Source organism: Phocoena phocoena, chromosome 8, assembly GCF_963924675.1.
Source record: "Phocoena phocoena chromosome 8, mPhoPho1.1, whole genome shotgun sequence".
In the NCBI taxonomy this organism is placed as follows: Eukaryota; Metazoa; Chordata; class Mammalia; order Artiodactyla; family Phocoenidae; genus Phocoena; species Phocoena phocoena.
Genome location: NC_089226.1, coordinates 85,260,673 through 85,276,122, shown reverse-complemented (window position 1 = coordinate 85,276,122; position 15,450 = coordinate 85,260,673). Strand labels below are relative to the sequence as shown.

Here is a 15,450-nt window from a genome sequence, read left to right as displayed (position 1 = left end):
AGGCCACCCCCACTAAAGATGGCCCAAGAGCCAAGTCTTACGGGCATTTCAAAAGTCCAAGCTACTGAATTGCGAGCATTTAGGATTTTGAATAGCAAAAACCTAAGCCCTTAGAGCACTGAAGGCTGAAGGCTGATGCCAAAACAAGAGAGTTGGAAGAAGTGAGGTACTTTTAGACCACTCTGCCCTCTAAACACCCTTAGGTTAGGAAGAAGAGGAGAGCTTAGATGCTGATGGGTCTAGAGAAGCGCCTCAATCTGGGAGCACAGGGGGATGGGGAGGTGAGGAGAGAATAAATATAAGGAAGATGCTAGAGAGGGGAGAGGGGCAAGGGTGTGTGTGTGCGCGCAGGCCCGTGCACGTGAAAGAGAGAGACAGAGAGGGGGAGAGGGGAGAGGCAGAGAGAGAGGGAGAGAAAAGGCTCAAGCATGGGAGGAGGGGAAGGAGGGATCTGGAGAGAGCTTTAAGCAGGAGGACCAGGACACAGCTGTGCTCTACCTGGACTAACACCTGCAGACTAGATGGAAACAAGCAGCTCTCTGGGACGTCAGCCAGATGAGCAGTTAGATGAGAGCAAACTGGGACCAAGTCCTGAAGCCTCCTCCCCACCCTGACCAGGCTTTGCACCATTTAGCTCCCCCTCCCCCGCCCCCCCCCAACACACTAAGCTTTAATCAGAGGTGGGGACGGAAACCCTGAACTGAGACTGAACTTTTGGCGCTGGAAGATTACAGGAAAATAAACTCACGTGTCTTGCACACCTGAGTTTGTGAGCTAAGATACATACTCCTCTCCTCCCTCCCTCTCTCCCTTTCCACAGAGCCTTCCTGTACAAACTGGTTTTTACTCACTCGAACGATTAAGCTTAGAGGGGTATGCCTTTGCCAGACGCTGGGTACTCTGTTGGTTTTCAGAGGGGGCTTCCTTGGGGCAGTCCAAAGGCAAACAGCCCCAGCCCAGGCTGTCCCAGGTAATACAGAGCGACCTACCTTCGTGGACTCCTGGGAGCTGGGCAACGCTCCATTGTCTGGCTGCTAGCATAAATGATGCCATCTTGGACCCGTTCAGTTCCTCCTGTCCTTCCACTGACCCTACCCAAGACTGTACTGCGTGGTAAATCACTTCTCTGCTGTCAAGGGCTTTGTAGTTAATAGATATTATTTAATGACCATTAGGTCCAGGTGGCCTCTATGCTCTGTTACTCTCCAAACAATGATAAAGACCTTCATGATGTAGTCCCCGCACCCACAAGACTAATTACCCACCGTAAGTCTTGACGTAGGAATGCACGCCCTGTCTCCAAGCACATACCCCCATACCCCAGGTTAACTATAAAATTGTCCCAGTAGCCCCTCTGTGGTGTGGAATGCAGCCTGTGAATGCTTCTGGATCGCCATCTGCTCCATCCTACCCTGCATGTAAGTTACCCTATAATACACTGATCCATTGATTAAATGGAGCTACCTGCCTCATTTTTCAGTCTCCAGATACCTTCTCGGTTTGGTGGGTTTCCTCCATCCTTAAGCACCCATCAACACTGCTTGGGGTAGACCCTCTCCCGCCGTTCCACCTTCAGCAAACTGCCAATGACTTCTGTGCATAACTGACATTGAATTCCCATTCCCCCTCCCCCCGTCCTTTCCCGCCCCACCAAACTTGGCCAGATGGGAGCTCAGAACAGATTCAAATTTGATTTGGAGAAACATAAGAATTGCAACGTTTCTTGAAGCCAAGTGTCGGGGTGGATGCAAACTCCTTCCTGATATGCCTGCATATCTCATCATTAATGAAGGTTTCAGAAGGGGATTTTCGGTTTTGTTTTGCTTTGTTTTTGAGGGGAGAGGGGGAAAACGGGCTGTAATATTATTCTCAATTCCATCCTAATGGAGATGTCTCTCCTACAAGGGGCGATGATAGGAATGGACAAAACCCCATCAAACTGGATAAGCTTCCTTACAGGATCACACTCTGAAGCTTAGGAGATTTGAGTTCCCATCAGAGACTAGGACATCCTCTGGCTCACCTGGCCAGAGGGTGGAAAGAGCATGGGCTTTGAAGTTAGAGAGCCCTGAGCTCTAACCTCGTTCTGCCCTTTAGAGCTGTGTCAGCTTGGGCAAGGTTCTTCACTTCTCCAGGCCTCAGTTTCCCGTGGAGTACACGGGGATAGTAATGTTGACTTCATAGGGTGGGTGTCAGATCAGAAGAGACAGTAGCACTTAGCTTAATGTCCTGTATACGGCGGCGGGAGCGCAAGAGAGGGCAGCTGGTATTGTGCTCTTATTATTACTGTTAGCTGCATCTGTAAGGTCTCTAATGGGGAAGATGCTTTCACCCCGCCTTTCTCGGAATCCCTGACACCAACAGGAAGGCTGTAGGATGTTTTCATTCCTCTTGGCGCAGACTCATTACGGCTGCTAGCAAAATTGGATTGGTCATTAGGTGTCAAGTCCAATTTCCTCCCAGATTCAAGGGATAGAATATGATCAAGGGTCTCCTGAACTGCAGCGCAGAAATCCCCAGCTGCCAGCAGTAGCCTTCTCCACGACGTACATGCCATCAGCCTGGCCGAGTGCATTTAGGACCACCTGCCTCCCACTATCCTACAGCAGAGCTCAGAGTGCTTCCTTTTTGGAAGCTGAAAAGCAATCACAGTTATCATTCAAAATTGCCACCCTGTCCATGGATTTCCACATTATCATAGCACAGAGGGCTTGGCAAGAACTTGGGTTAAGAATCATCACTGCTACTGTGTATTGTTAGCCATTTCTCTTTTCATTAAAATAAGGACCTCATTTTTTGTTGGCAAAAGGAAACCTTAATAACGAAAGAACTGCCTTTGATGTTGTTCAGTTTGACGGCCCATCTCTCTGCTGTGTTATTTCTCAGTCCATTTCCATTTTTCGGTGGCTTCATTTTTTTAAGTATATGATGCTAATGTTTCTGCCCTTCCTGGCACAACCGCCAACCCTGAATTATAACAAACAGAACCATCCAAGTTTTCATATTCCCACAATGACATTTTTAGATGCTTTTGTTCAATTGAGGCATATGGATGTGGGTTGTGGCATCTTCTTGCCTGTCATCGGAAGACTCAACCCCGTTATTTCAGTTTTTCTCTCTGAAACCCAGATCTCTTCACAGATTCCCAGAATCTGGCCTCCAGCTAGAGGGGCCCAGTCATCCCTGAGAATCATCTTTAAGCAGAAGTGAAGCTTCCCTGAGCACAGAGCATGCTCTTAAAAGAATGTAACAGAGCAGAAGGAAAAGAAGATGTACTCTCAGAACTGTCAGGGAAAGGGAGATAACGAGTGGAACCCAGGGAGAAGAAGCGAATATTTTTATAACAATGACTACCATTTATCCAGTAATTTGATGCGCTAGGCTCCATATGAAGCACTCTGATTAATATCCGCTAACGCGTGTTAGGTGCTTACTAAATGCCAGGACCGTGCTGAGCATTTCACACAAATTATCATCCCTTCCTCACTGCAGCCCTCTTCTCGCCACCATTCTACGGCTGAGGGATCTGAGACTCAGAGTTACGATCGCTGGCTGAGGTCATTCAGCTGGTGAGTGCCGTTCCACTCTGGGCTGAGGGAAAATTCGGGGACATGGTTAATGTCTGGAATCAGGAAGAATGAGCCAATGACACTGAAGTCAGTGTGGACCAGTATAGAGTGGATACAGGTAACTCTCCCCAGGGGACAGCCACTTTAAGAGGTAGGTATAAATGTGGTAAGATTAGAGTGTTTTCTAAATCTCAGTGAGAAAATCCCTTCTTTCCCCATAAAGAAGAGTACCAATTTAATGGGCAATTAGTTAAGAAAACTGTAATTGTGGAAACTATAATACGACTGTCATGGGAAAGTATTTTAAAGTGACAGATTTGCCAGGCTCAGTGAGCATTTTTCTAACTCTTTCTGAAAAAAAGGATACTTGGAATCTCATCTGATGGGAGCATGGCCAGTGGTGGCCCCCAAGTTGCTGACACTCTTCTGGAAGGCAGTGCTTCTTGAACAGATTCAGAAAAGTTCCATGATGGCAGAGGCAAACTCCTATTGCTGAGATCTGGGCATTGCCCCAAAGTCTTCTATTTTAACTTAAACATTATATTAAGAATTTTGCATTTTATTCTACCCATATCTCAGAAAATGGGATGCGAAAAAACATGTCCCACATTCACTCTATTTCCTTTATTGACTATGCTCTCTGGGTTTGCATATTACAGACTGAGGAAGATGACTCCAATACCAACCAGTTCTCCTTCTGATAATGTCGTACTTCCCCTGCATTGGCTTTTACTTAACGAAAGACCATTAACAGGAAAGACCAGGAAACAAGTATTCTGGCCCACCTGATCACTCAGCATCTCACAGCAAGTTTGTAAGTTAATATTCTTAATAATAAAGTAGTTTTTGTGAGTTTATTCAGCAAGATCTGATCACCCTGGAGTGAACAGACAAAACAGAAATTCTGCACCTGCCGACTTAAGGACAAACCCTTGCAGTGATGATGACCGCACTCAAGCACAAGTGTCCCTGCCCCAAAGGCTCAGTTTGAAATAAACTTTGGTCTCTCCTGACAGAGTTTTATCAACAGGGAAAGGCTGGGCCAGAGACTGACATTCAAAGAGAGGGCACCGAAAGAAAGAGAGACTGAGGGGATTAGGAGAAGTGTGAAGGGGAGACACCTCAGGGACCTGGTCAGGAGGAATCTGGAGCAAAGAATAAGGAAATTCACAATAGTGTGTAGATTAGGTAGTTACGTAGCATAACAGCAGTTTATTAAGTGCCACTGTAGTGTGTGCTTTGGGGGGTGGTGGTGGTTGGAGTTATCAAAAGGCTCCACAAGCCCATAGGTATCCAGAACAGTCTACTGAAAATGAAAGAATACGATGGAGAGACAATGTAACAGCACAAGGCAGGTTGAGAACATGCGCTCTGTCACCAGATGGCCTGGCTTTGGGTCCTGGCTCTGCCCCTTTCTGGCTGTGTGACTTGAACAAGCTGTGTAACCTCAGTTTCCTCATCTGTAAAATAGGGATAAAACTAGTAAACTAGTACCTGTCTCAGAGGCTTGTAGTAAGGACTAAATAAATGAGTTAACATACACATGACACTTAGATCAGTACCTAGTAACAGTGAAGCACTCTATAAATGTTAGCTTTTACTGGGTAATTACATATCACAACGGCAATTTATAAAGCTCTATTAATGAGTAACCCTTGGGGATAGGGCATGAAGTATTACAAGGGTGGAATCTATACATATACAAAGCATTGCCTATTATGGTCTGTGGCTTATAAAACTACGTCTGTCTTTTTAAAAAGATATCTGTAGATGGTATGGCGATGAACTAATTATATGCAAACTAATTAAAATCGTTGTTTAAATCATGGAAGCTTTTAGTCATTGGATGCTTTCTCAGATACTGAAGTACAGTTACCACTTAATGAGATAATCATGGCTGAAACTTCTATGACATTTACTGGGTGCCTGGTATTTTTCTAGTACCTCATGTATATCAACTTGGTTAATCTTTACAACCACCCTAGGATATCAGTTATTTTTCTTACCTGTTTACTTTACCCGTAGAAAATTTAAGTCCCCAAGTTACAAAGTCAGCTGGGATTCAAAGTTATGGCACCCGCCTCCAGAGCCTCTGCTGGGAGCCACCAGGCTACACGGCCCCCTAACATGGGGCTCTGCAACACGTTCTGACATTTAAACCAGGGCCTTTAAACGTGGGGTTGTAGAAAACAACCAGTGCATGAAGAGTGAGGTCAGCCCTTCACAGGAGGGATAAAAAAGGGAAGTCATTCTAAAACATATTACGGTCAGACATAAGGGCTTCCTGTGTGTCTGTGTCCACAGGACTAAAAGGCTTAGGCTTGGATCCTGGGTGGAGGACGTGTGAAAGCCCAGCAAAGTTCGTTTCCAAATCCCAAGGTGGCTCATCAGGAAAGTCCCCGCTCTGAAACCCCTGTCGGAACATCCTGGCCGGGGCTGACCTGATGAGGGCAGGCACGCGGAGGGATGTCTGACTTACCGGCCGGGGCAGACTGTACTGGTACATTTCTGGGCGGTAGGTCGGCACCCACTGCACCCCAGCCCTGGGCCGCGTCATGGTCCCAGGAGCGCTGGTCACCACCTCAGAGTAGGGCAGGTGCTGGGCGGAGCCATAGGCCTCTGGGTGCCGGCTCTGGCCTGCGTGTCCTGCGGATGCCAGGCTGAAGGCCTCTTCCAGCAGCATGTGCATCTGTTGCCGGACCTCGTCGATGGAGGGCTGCGAGCTCAGCGTAGAGGTCTCCGAGTGGCCTTTCACCTGCCTCGACCGGGCGTAGCCCCGGGGCTCATTCACTCTGTCGATGTTGGTTTCCTCTATGATTTCAGGCTCAGTCTGTGGGACCAAACAAATGCCCATCAATTTGTTAATGAACTTTCCTTCCCATTAATGATGTCTTTAATTTACTCTAAAACGTTCTGTTTAGGCGCGTGTCATTAGACATTTGCGCTAATTTATATTAGACCCTAGGTGCCCTCTCCCGGCATTCACACTACAGGGGTAGTCAGCTAGCATTATATCAGTGAGGCCACGCTATCTATGTGAACACACACAACTATCTCTGTGAACTTCAGTTTTCTGGACCTTAAGGAATGCATCAGGCTTTGCTAATTCGCATAATGAGGATGAGAAATGGCTTTTCATTGATGACATTAGTGGTATCCTCTAAAACCTTTCAGAGATGTTCTCCACCCTTAGGCCTTTCAGGTAAAAGAATCTAGAGCACCCTGTAGTCTACACCCCAGGGGCTGGTGTTCTAGACCATAGACTAACCCCCTAAATGGTCCTGTGCCCCAGCCATTGAGGGAATGGCTGGTTGCCTGGTGCCAGTTATCAAAGAGAATAACAAAACCAGACCTCAAAGCGTAGTGCCCCCTGAGTCAGGAACTCTGGGGTCAGGGCCCAGCAATCGGTGCTTTAACAAGCCCTCCAGGAGATTCTGATGCCTGCTCAAGTTTGAGACCCACTGCTCTAGAATGTTCTTCTGCCTTCTTCCAGTGAACTTTCCATTCGGGGAGCAGTTGCGGTACTCAGATGGGCAGAGAGCTAGGACTTGGTCAGCTTCCAGAGCAGGCTGCCTGGACTGTCTTATGTTTGCCTGCTAATGAACGCTTATTTAATAAGTCTGCATGTGTGGCACATTTTGGTCTGAGACTTGCTTCTGTGATAAAATGATAGTGAGGTTGCAGAGACTGGTTAACCCACGTCCACTTCAAGTATGTCCATGGCTACTGCTATCTGCTAAAAGAACCTGAGGGTTCTGTGTGAATAAACTGGCATAGATCAGTTTGCCACCCTGCTCTCCATCCATGATACAAGAAACAGCTGTCACTTTAGGAAAGTTAGACAATACAGATAAGCGAGAGGGAAAAAAATAAAGAAAGTTCATTTACATTTGGCGTAGTTATTCCATTCCTAAACCTATCTGATTTTGTGTGTACAGTCCTCTTCTGTGAACACATGCCCCTTTAAAAAGATTTATGTATTTATATCCTGGTTCTAGGTGCTTATAATTATTTTACATAGAGTGAATATTTTCCTACCTGGGTTTCGCAGCTTAACTGCTGTGTGACTTTGAGCAATGTCTTAGCTTAGGTTGCTCCAAAAAGTAGAACCTGAGACGTACATTTATATACAGATAATTCATTTTGGAAAAGAATTCCTGGGGACTGGGGGCCTAGAATGAGTAAACTGGGGAAGGAAGAAAAGCTAGTCGCGGTACTGAGTTAATGATTGCTGTGGGCCACAGAGGCTTAATCCCTCTGGGGACCTCCGAGGAATGAGTCAATGACCCTCCAGAGACTGTCCTTGCACTCTGAGATCTGTGCAGGAGCCAGGTGGGCAGAATGGGGTCCCACGGGTGTCCCACAGAATAGTGCAGAGAAGCCTCAGGGCAAAGCCAAGAGATGGGGAACTGTTAGGGTAACACAGTCAAGCTGCTACCGTGCAGGAAGGATGCTGCTGCAATGACCAGATCTAAAAGGCGATCCGAAAAGGTAAACGGGCAGAAAAGATGTTCCAACCAGGACAGTTACTTAACTTTTTGATGTTTCAGTTTCCTCATCTGTAAAATGAGGATAATAATAAGAACTGCCTCAAAAGGTTTTATAAGGACTGAACAAGGTGATAGAGGTAAAGAGTTTAGAACAGCAGCACATGGTAAAAACACAGGAATAGTAGCTTTTGTTGTTTTCATAATTGTCATTATTATTACTTTTATTCATTCAACCACACGTTATTTCTCACGGATAAAGCACTCGGACATATAGGAATGAGCACAGCAAGAAAATGTCATCAGGGAACCCATTCATTAAAGGGACCCCTTCCCTCCTAAAAATCTAGATGTGGGGCTTCCCTGGTGGTGCAGTGGTTGAGAGTCCACCTGCCGATGCAGGGGACATGGGTTCGTGCCCTGGTCGGGGAAGATCCCACATGCCGCGGAGCGGCTAGGCCTGTGAGCCATGGCCACTGAGCCTGCGCGTCCAGAGCCTGTGCCCCGCAACGGGAGAGGCCACAACAGTGAGAGGCCCGTGTACCACACAAAAAAAATTAAATTAAAAATAATCTAGATGTGGAAGGTCAGAACTACGTTATTTTTCATGTTTTAAACATTTATGTACTTTTCTTTGGTATTAATACACACACATTAGAGAATAAAAACTACAGAAAGCATGAAAAAGAAATTAGACATTTCCTGTAATCTTATCACACAGAATTAGGGCTTGGCTATAGTTCAAGATCAAAAGACAAGATTTTCTGTGGACCTGCAAGTCTAGATTTATCAACGTACAGCAACAGTAATTCAGAATACTATTTTTATATTAACGCATGCAAGAACAGGTTATGGAGTAGAGTGCAAAATTACCTTCATAATAATAAACAAGAACTCAAAGACATTTCATGCCTGGGTGTATGCCCCCAGACCCTGGGCTGGGGACGCCCCGGGGCCCTCATGCATCGGGGTTCTTTAGGGAAAGGCTTGAAATCCCTCTCCAGGAAACGTGCTCCCAGTGATACCTTCTAGGGTAGTGAATGCAACTTCTGCAAAAAATTTTCTTACAACGCTTAGAACATTCTGAATGGAATTTCAGAGCCGGAAGGGACTTTAGGAGACCATTTAATTCAAGCCCCATTTTACAGATGAGAAACTCAAGGCCAGAGCGGTTACGTGACTTACCCAATGTCCACCAGAGGTGGCGATGGCAGAGCCTTGCTCTCCCAGCTCCTGTTCCTTGCACATCTTGCTGCACCCCATTACCTCTCACAGTTCCCTGTCAATGCTGGCTGCTACCCACACACGGCCCTTCCTCCTCACATCCCCAGTCTCCCGGATAAATAATGGATGCTTAGTGCTAAGCCACTCCCAGGTGGAAGATTAATGGTGCTGAGGACGGCTATGATTTTTTCCCACACCTGAGCTGGGCTATGCATTTCCAGTCATACTGGTGGATCGATTATTATGTGAATTTATAGCTGTGACTTCAGCAGGGCAAAAATATATTTCTTAGCAACAACTTCCTACTCACCCATTCTCCCAGGAGCCCTGGGGTGGGGCTGTACTGAGTTCGGGGAGGGGTTCTCCGAGTAAGGCTCAGGGAAGATACTATCTTGGCTGGGGAGGTGGAGACATTCTCCAGAATCCCATTGCATCTACCCCGTTAACACCCCAATGCAAATCAACCTGCGCTTCCCCCCGCCCCGAGTTTTCATTTTGCGTGGGCAGGGGCTCCCTTTAACTGGAGGGCCAGAGTCATAACCCAAGTATGACCTCAAGAGGTTGGTGCTAAAGAACTCCTTTTCCCACTCTTCTCACTTGCTTTTTTAGCCTCCTGATATCTACAGATGGAAACAAGATGAGCTCTCATTATATCCTGGGATTTCCCCTCTTCACACCTGATTTGCTTATTTAATCTTGAGCAAGTCTCGAAGCTCTGCGCCCGTTTCACTTGTCTCTCATGAACTTAGCACAAGACACTTGGCATTCAAGAAAGCTTTGTGAAACTGAACCAAAATAAAAAATTCTGTCAATTGCCCATGGAGTAGAAAGAACTTGAGGTTAAGATAAAGAGCCCTCATTCCCTAACAGATTTCCCCCAACACTGCAGAGCCACAGGCGAGCCATGCAAATTCCCTATGCCTCAGGCTCCTCACCCGAAAAATGGGAGTGTTAACCATGGTCTGGGGAAGTCCCTTCTGGTTCTCACATTTACTGTGATTTAGGTTGATTTCTTGGATGCTATCTGCTCTAAGGGAGCCCAGATTCCTCCTACAATCATCGTGCCTGGGGGGAATCTGATGTCCACTCATAAGGGGAATCCCTCCCCACCCTCTGTATCACCTCCTCCCCTATCTCAAAATATCAATATATGAGTAGTGATGTTTGTTCTTTTACTTAACAGATAATCATTGATTTCAACCCTGTGCTTGGCCTTGGGCTGGGATCTGCAGATACAACAATAAATAAGATAGTGTCCCAGCCCTCAAAGAGCTCCCAGTCTATAGAAGGAGACAAATAACAACAACAGTAATAACAGCGGCTAACATTTACTAATAGCTTATGTGCTAGACACTGTTATAAGTGCTTTATATAGACCCACTTTTTCCTTACAGTAATCTATGAGGCAACAACTAGGCCTATCTTTATTTTACAAATGAAGACATTGAGGCATTGAAAGATCAATGCTGCCCATAATTGATGGAGCTGCATTTTGAACCCAGAGAGCCTGATTCCCAGCACCCAAGCTCTTACTCACCACATACATAAACAGGTCCATTACCGTACCACAGATATTGGCTCTGGCAGAGGGATGAACAGATATCTGTGACCAGGAAGACAGACTATAAAATAATAATTGAGGGCTCCCCTGGTGGCACAGTGGTTGAGAGTCTGCCTGCCGATGCAGGGGACACGGGTTCCTGCCCCGGTCCGGGAAGATCCCACATGCCGCGGAGCGCCTAGGCCCGTGAGCCATGGCCGCTGAGCCTGCGCGTCTGGAGCCTGTGCTCCGCAACGGCAGAGGCCACAACAGTGAGAGGCCCACGTACCACAAAAAATAATAATAAAATAAATAAAAGTAATAATAATTGAGAAAATCTACCTTATTGATTACTATAAAGATGTAAAGCATCAATATGCAAATATCAAGCGCTTAGAAGAGGGTCTGGCAGACACTCCCATATTATCTCCTCCTCCCCACAGGCTGTGGGTTCCTTTAAGGCTGGGTCAGTGTCTTTTTGTTATATCCACAGCCTCCAATTCAGAGCTTAGCCCAAAGCTGAAACCAGTAATTGCCTGTTAAGCAAAAGAACTGAACAGAGCAGGTGCTCACAGTTACTTGAGGACCTGTGATATGCTAGCCCTGTGCTGGGTTTTCCACTTGTGGTCCCTCACCAATCCCAGAGGGCCATATGGCTGTACCCGTTTTCCAGATAAGGCGTATGTGTCAACTGGCCTAACCTGCTCCAAGTCCTTCTTCCTAACTTGTACAATTTTGAAAATACCTTTTGCTTTTATTTGACAAAAAGAGGGAGACAGGCACAAAGACACATCTCCCAGTGTTGACTGATGGCTGGCTTGGGTACAAATGTCAGTGGCGTATCTGGGACAGAGAATATATTTTTAAACCTCCTTAACTTGGAGTTTATCATACTAGCCTCTCCAACCTCATACTCCAGAGAAGCACTGGGGAACTTTTTTTTTAAATGATTTTTATAAATTGATCAAGATATACTTCAATAAAAATTCTAAAAAATTAATCAGGGAATGTCTGTTCATGGTAGGAAATTAGAAAACACAGATAAGCAAAAGGAAGAAAATTAAAATCCATTCTAATCCTACCACCAGAGATAACTAATGTTAACATTTTGACCTTTGTGCTTGCCCTTCCAGATGTTTCCTATGCATATGAAATAAGATGAAGATTATGAATGGTGGCACATTACGGACACTCTCCTCTCTACTCCCCCACCTCACCCATCACCCCACCCCAGGCAGCTACAAAGAATGCTGACTTGGCCCAAGTCAGTTTCTCCCTCCTCCTCTTCCAAGGAGAGTTCACCACTTGCCACAAGATTCTCTGGCTTTTGTGATGGAGAATAGGAAGTGGGGGAGGGCAACGAGGCAGAAGCGGAGTGGGCGGCAGGACTTTTTTAGTGAGATTTTGGAGAGAGATGCAAAAGCAGCAATAAAGCATGTGAATGGGAAAGGAATTAAGGAAGTTGAAAAAGTATTACTGGGCATGACTGATAGCTTTCTTGTATCAATATATGAAAATATGAGTAAAGAAGTAGAAGCATTTAAAATCTACTTTTGTCGACATAATTCTTTTGAGTTTAGATACTTTCTCAGAGCCATCTGGGTCATGATTTTATAAACAGAATAATCACACACATATATATTTTATAAATATATATAAATTGAATGTCCCATTATATAAAAATCCTCCTATATATATGAATATATATGGATTTACATATATATATATAATGGAATTATATATAATATTTGGAAATCTTTTATACAATATTACAAATAAATATCTGTCAATAAAAATATGTATTTATAGGAAATAACCTTAAAAGAGTTCATAGCATTCTGCTATATCGAGTTTTCAACCTACTTTTAAAATTTTTATTTATTTATTTATTTTAATTAATTAATTTATTTTTGGCTACCTTGGATCTTCGTTGCTGTGCGTGGGCTTTCTCTAGCTGTGGCAAGCGGGGGCTACTCTTCGTTGCGGTGCACAGGCTTCTCATTGTTGTGGCTTCTCTTGTTGCAGAGCATGGGCTCTAGGCGAGCAGTCTTCAGCAGTTGTGGTACATGGGCTCAGTAGTTGTGGTTCGTGGGCTCTAGAGCGCAGGCTCAGTAGTTGTGGCTCACGGGCTTAGTTGCTCCGTGGCATGTGGGATCTTCCCAGACTAGGGCTCGAACCCTTGTCCCCTGCATTGGCAGGTGGATTCTTAACCACTGCGCCACCAGGGAAGTCCCTACAACCTATTTTTAACTATCCACTATTTTAGGTGGTTTCCCAATATTTTACCATAGAAACAAAGCTGACATATGTATATTGTGATTAAAATTTCGCATATAACCATAAATTTAGCCTTAGGTTAAATTCCTAGAAGTAGAATTACCGGGTTAGAGGAAATGCCCATATTTAAGGTTTTGGATATTTATGGTGTTAAGTGAGCTAGGCTGAGACCTGGGAATCTTTGCTGCAGTGTTTGCACCTGGACAAACATCTCCAGCAACAGAATACAAAGAAACTATAAGGGACTAAGAATAACTGCACACAAGTGCAGTTGGGACAAATGATGAACAATAAGACACAAAAAGGACACAGACCATTTCTGAGGGTTCTGCGGATGATCCCCGCACACGGGACCACCAACGGGGTGGGCAGGCCACCTAAGCCACGCCTCCTGCCCGACCCACTGGATCCGCCCTCACCCTCACCCCACTTAAGGAACCAGCTCACGCCCCCCACCTCAGGGAGTGAGCAAGGGCACATGTTTCTTGTTCTCACGCCCTCCTGCTGTAGCTGGAGTCCCAAGAAAGTCTTGCCTGAATTCCTAGTCTGGTCTCTTATCAATTTCTATTGAGTAAAGAGACCAAAGACCTGAGCTGGTAATCTAAGTATATCCTCAGCGGCAAAGGCCGCAGGAATTTAGAAGAAATTAACGTCATTTCTTCTTCATACCTGAACACACGGGCCTCGGGGCTTGAGCTTTAGGGTGCCCACCGGACGGAGTAAACATCTGCGATCCTTTCAACACTGTCTAAAAGAGCACACCTGTCTCGCACACCTAGGAAGGCCCACGCAGTGGCTAAGTATTCACATGACACACCATGGGACCAAACTTGAAGGAAATTATAGCCCTGCTAGGAACCCTAATTATCTTCTTTCTGGAAAATATTCCATCATATTGCCTGGTCCTAGAACACACTCTGTAGCCCTAAGACTTCATCAAAATTAAAAACCAGCTTTTTTTTTTTTTTTTTTTTTATCATACAAGTAATGAAAAGACAAGCCACCGACCAGGAGAAATATTAGGATTTGTATCCAAAATATATAAGGAATTCCTACAAATAAATAACAAAATGACAACGTCATTTAAAAATTGGGCAAAAGGCTTGAATAGACACCTCATTAAGTAAGGTACATAAATGTTCAATAAATGTACAAAGAAGTGTTCAACATTATGAGTAATTAGGGAAATTACATCATTTCACATTCACTGGAATGGCTAAAATTCAAAAGATTAATCACAAATGTTGGTGAGATTGAGGAGTAGAATTAGAACTGTCACGATGCTGATGGGAAGGGAAACAGCAGAAATAGTTTGTAAACCTGTTTGCAGTTTCTTAAAATGTTAAACATACACCTACATTGGGACCCAGAAATTCCACTCCTACGTCTTTATCCAAGATAAATAAAAACATATTGTCTTAGTCTGATCCGGCGGCTAGAATAAAATAACACAAACTGGGTGGGTTATAAACAACAAAAATTGATTTCTCATAGTCCTGGCGGTTGGAAGTCCAAGGGTGCCAGCGTGGTTGGGTGAGGGCCCTCTTCCAGGATGCACAACCCCCACTGTATCCTCACATAGAGGAAGGGGCGAGGTTGCTTTGCGGGCATCTCTTTTATAAGGGCGCTAATCCCATTCATGGATTCCACACTCACGACCTGCTCGCCTCCCCAAGGCCCCACCTCCTAATACCAACATATGGGGGTTAGAATTTCAAAGCCTGAATTTTAGGGGGACACACACATTTAGACGACAGTGCCTATGTTCACAAAACATATATGTGAAAATGTTTACAGTAGTTTTTTCCTAGTAGCTCCAAACTGGAAACAACCCAAATGTACAACAATAGGATGACGGATAAATAGTGGTATATTCATACAATGGAATAGTACTCAGCCACAAAAAAATAAACTACTGATACATGCAAAAACATTGATAAATTTTGAGCAAGAAAAGTCAGACACAAGAGTACATACTGAATAATTCCATTCATGTGAAATTCAAGAACAGGTAAAACTATGATAGTAGATATCAGAAAAGTGGTTGCCATCTGAGGTTGTGGTGGTGAAGACTGGCTGAAAGGAGAAATGAGGCAACTTTCCAGAGGTGATGAAAATGTTCTACATTTTGATTGCACTGGTGGTTACAAGGGTATCTACATTTGTCAAAGCCCATCCAGTTGTACACTACAGACCCGTACACGTTATCATATATAAATTTGGCTTAATGAAACAAACAACATGGGTTGGCATCATAGCTGGTTTGATGGGGATGGTAGGGAAGGCCTCTCTGAAGAGGTGACATTTATGGAGACCTGAAGGAAAATGGGGTGGCCATGTGAAGATCATAGGA

General features: G+C 44.9%; 1 protein-coding gene across 1 annotated transcript in view; it reads right to left on the bottom strand.

The window, feature by feature from the left end:
* KIAA1549L (KIAA1549 like) overlaps positions 1-15,450 on the bottom strand; it is a 133,210-nt gene that overhangs the window by 21,933 nt on the left and 95,827 nt on the right. The window contains exon 16 of the mRNA XM_065882426.1: positions 6,049-6,399. Within this exon, the coding sequence (XP_065738498.1) occupies positions 6,049-6,399 (351 nt within the window). The remainder of the gene's footprint in view (positions 1-6,048; positions 6,400-15,450) is intronic.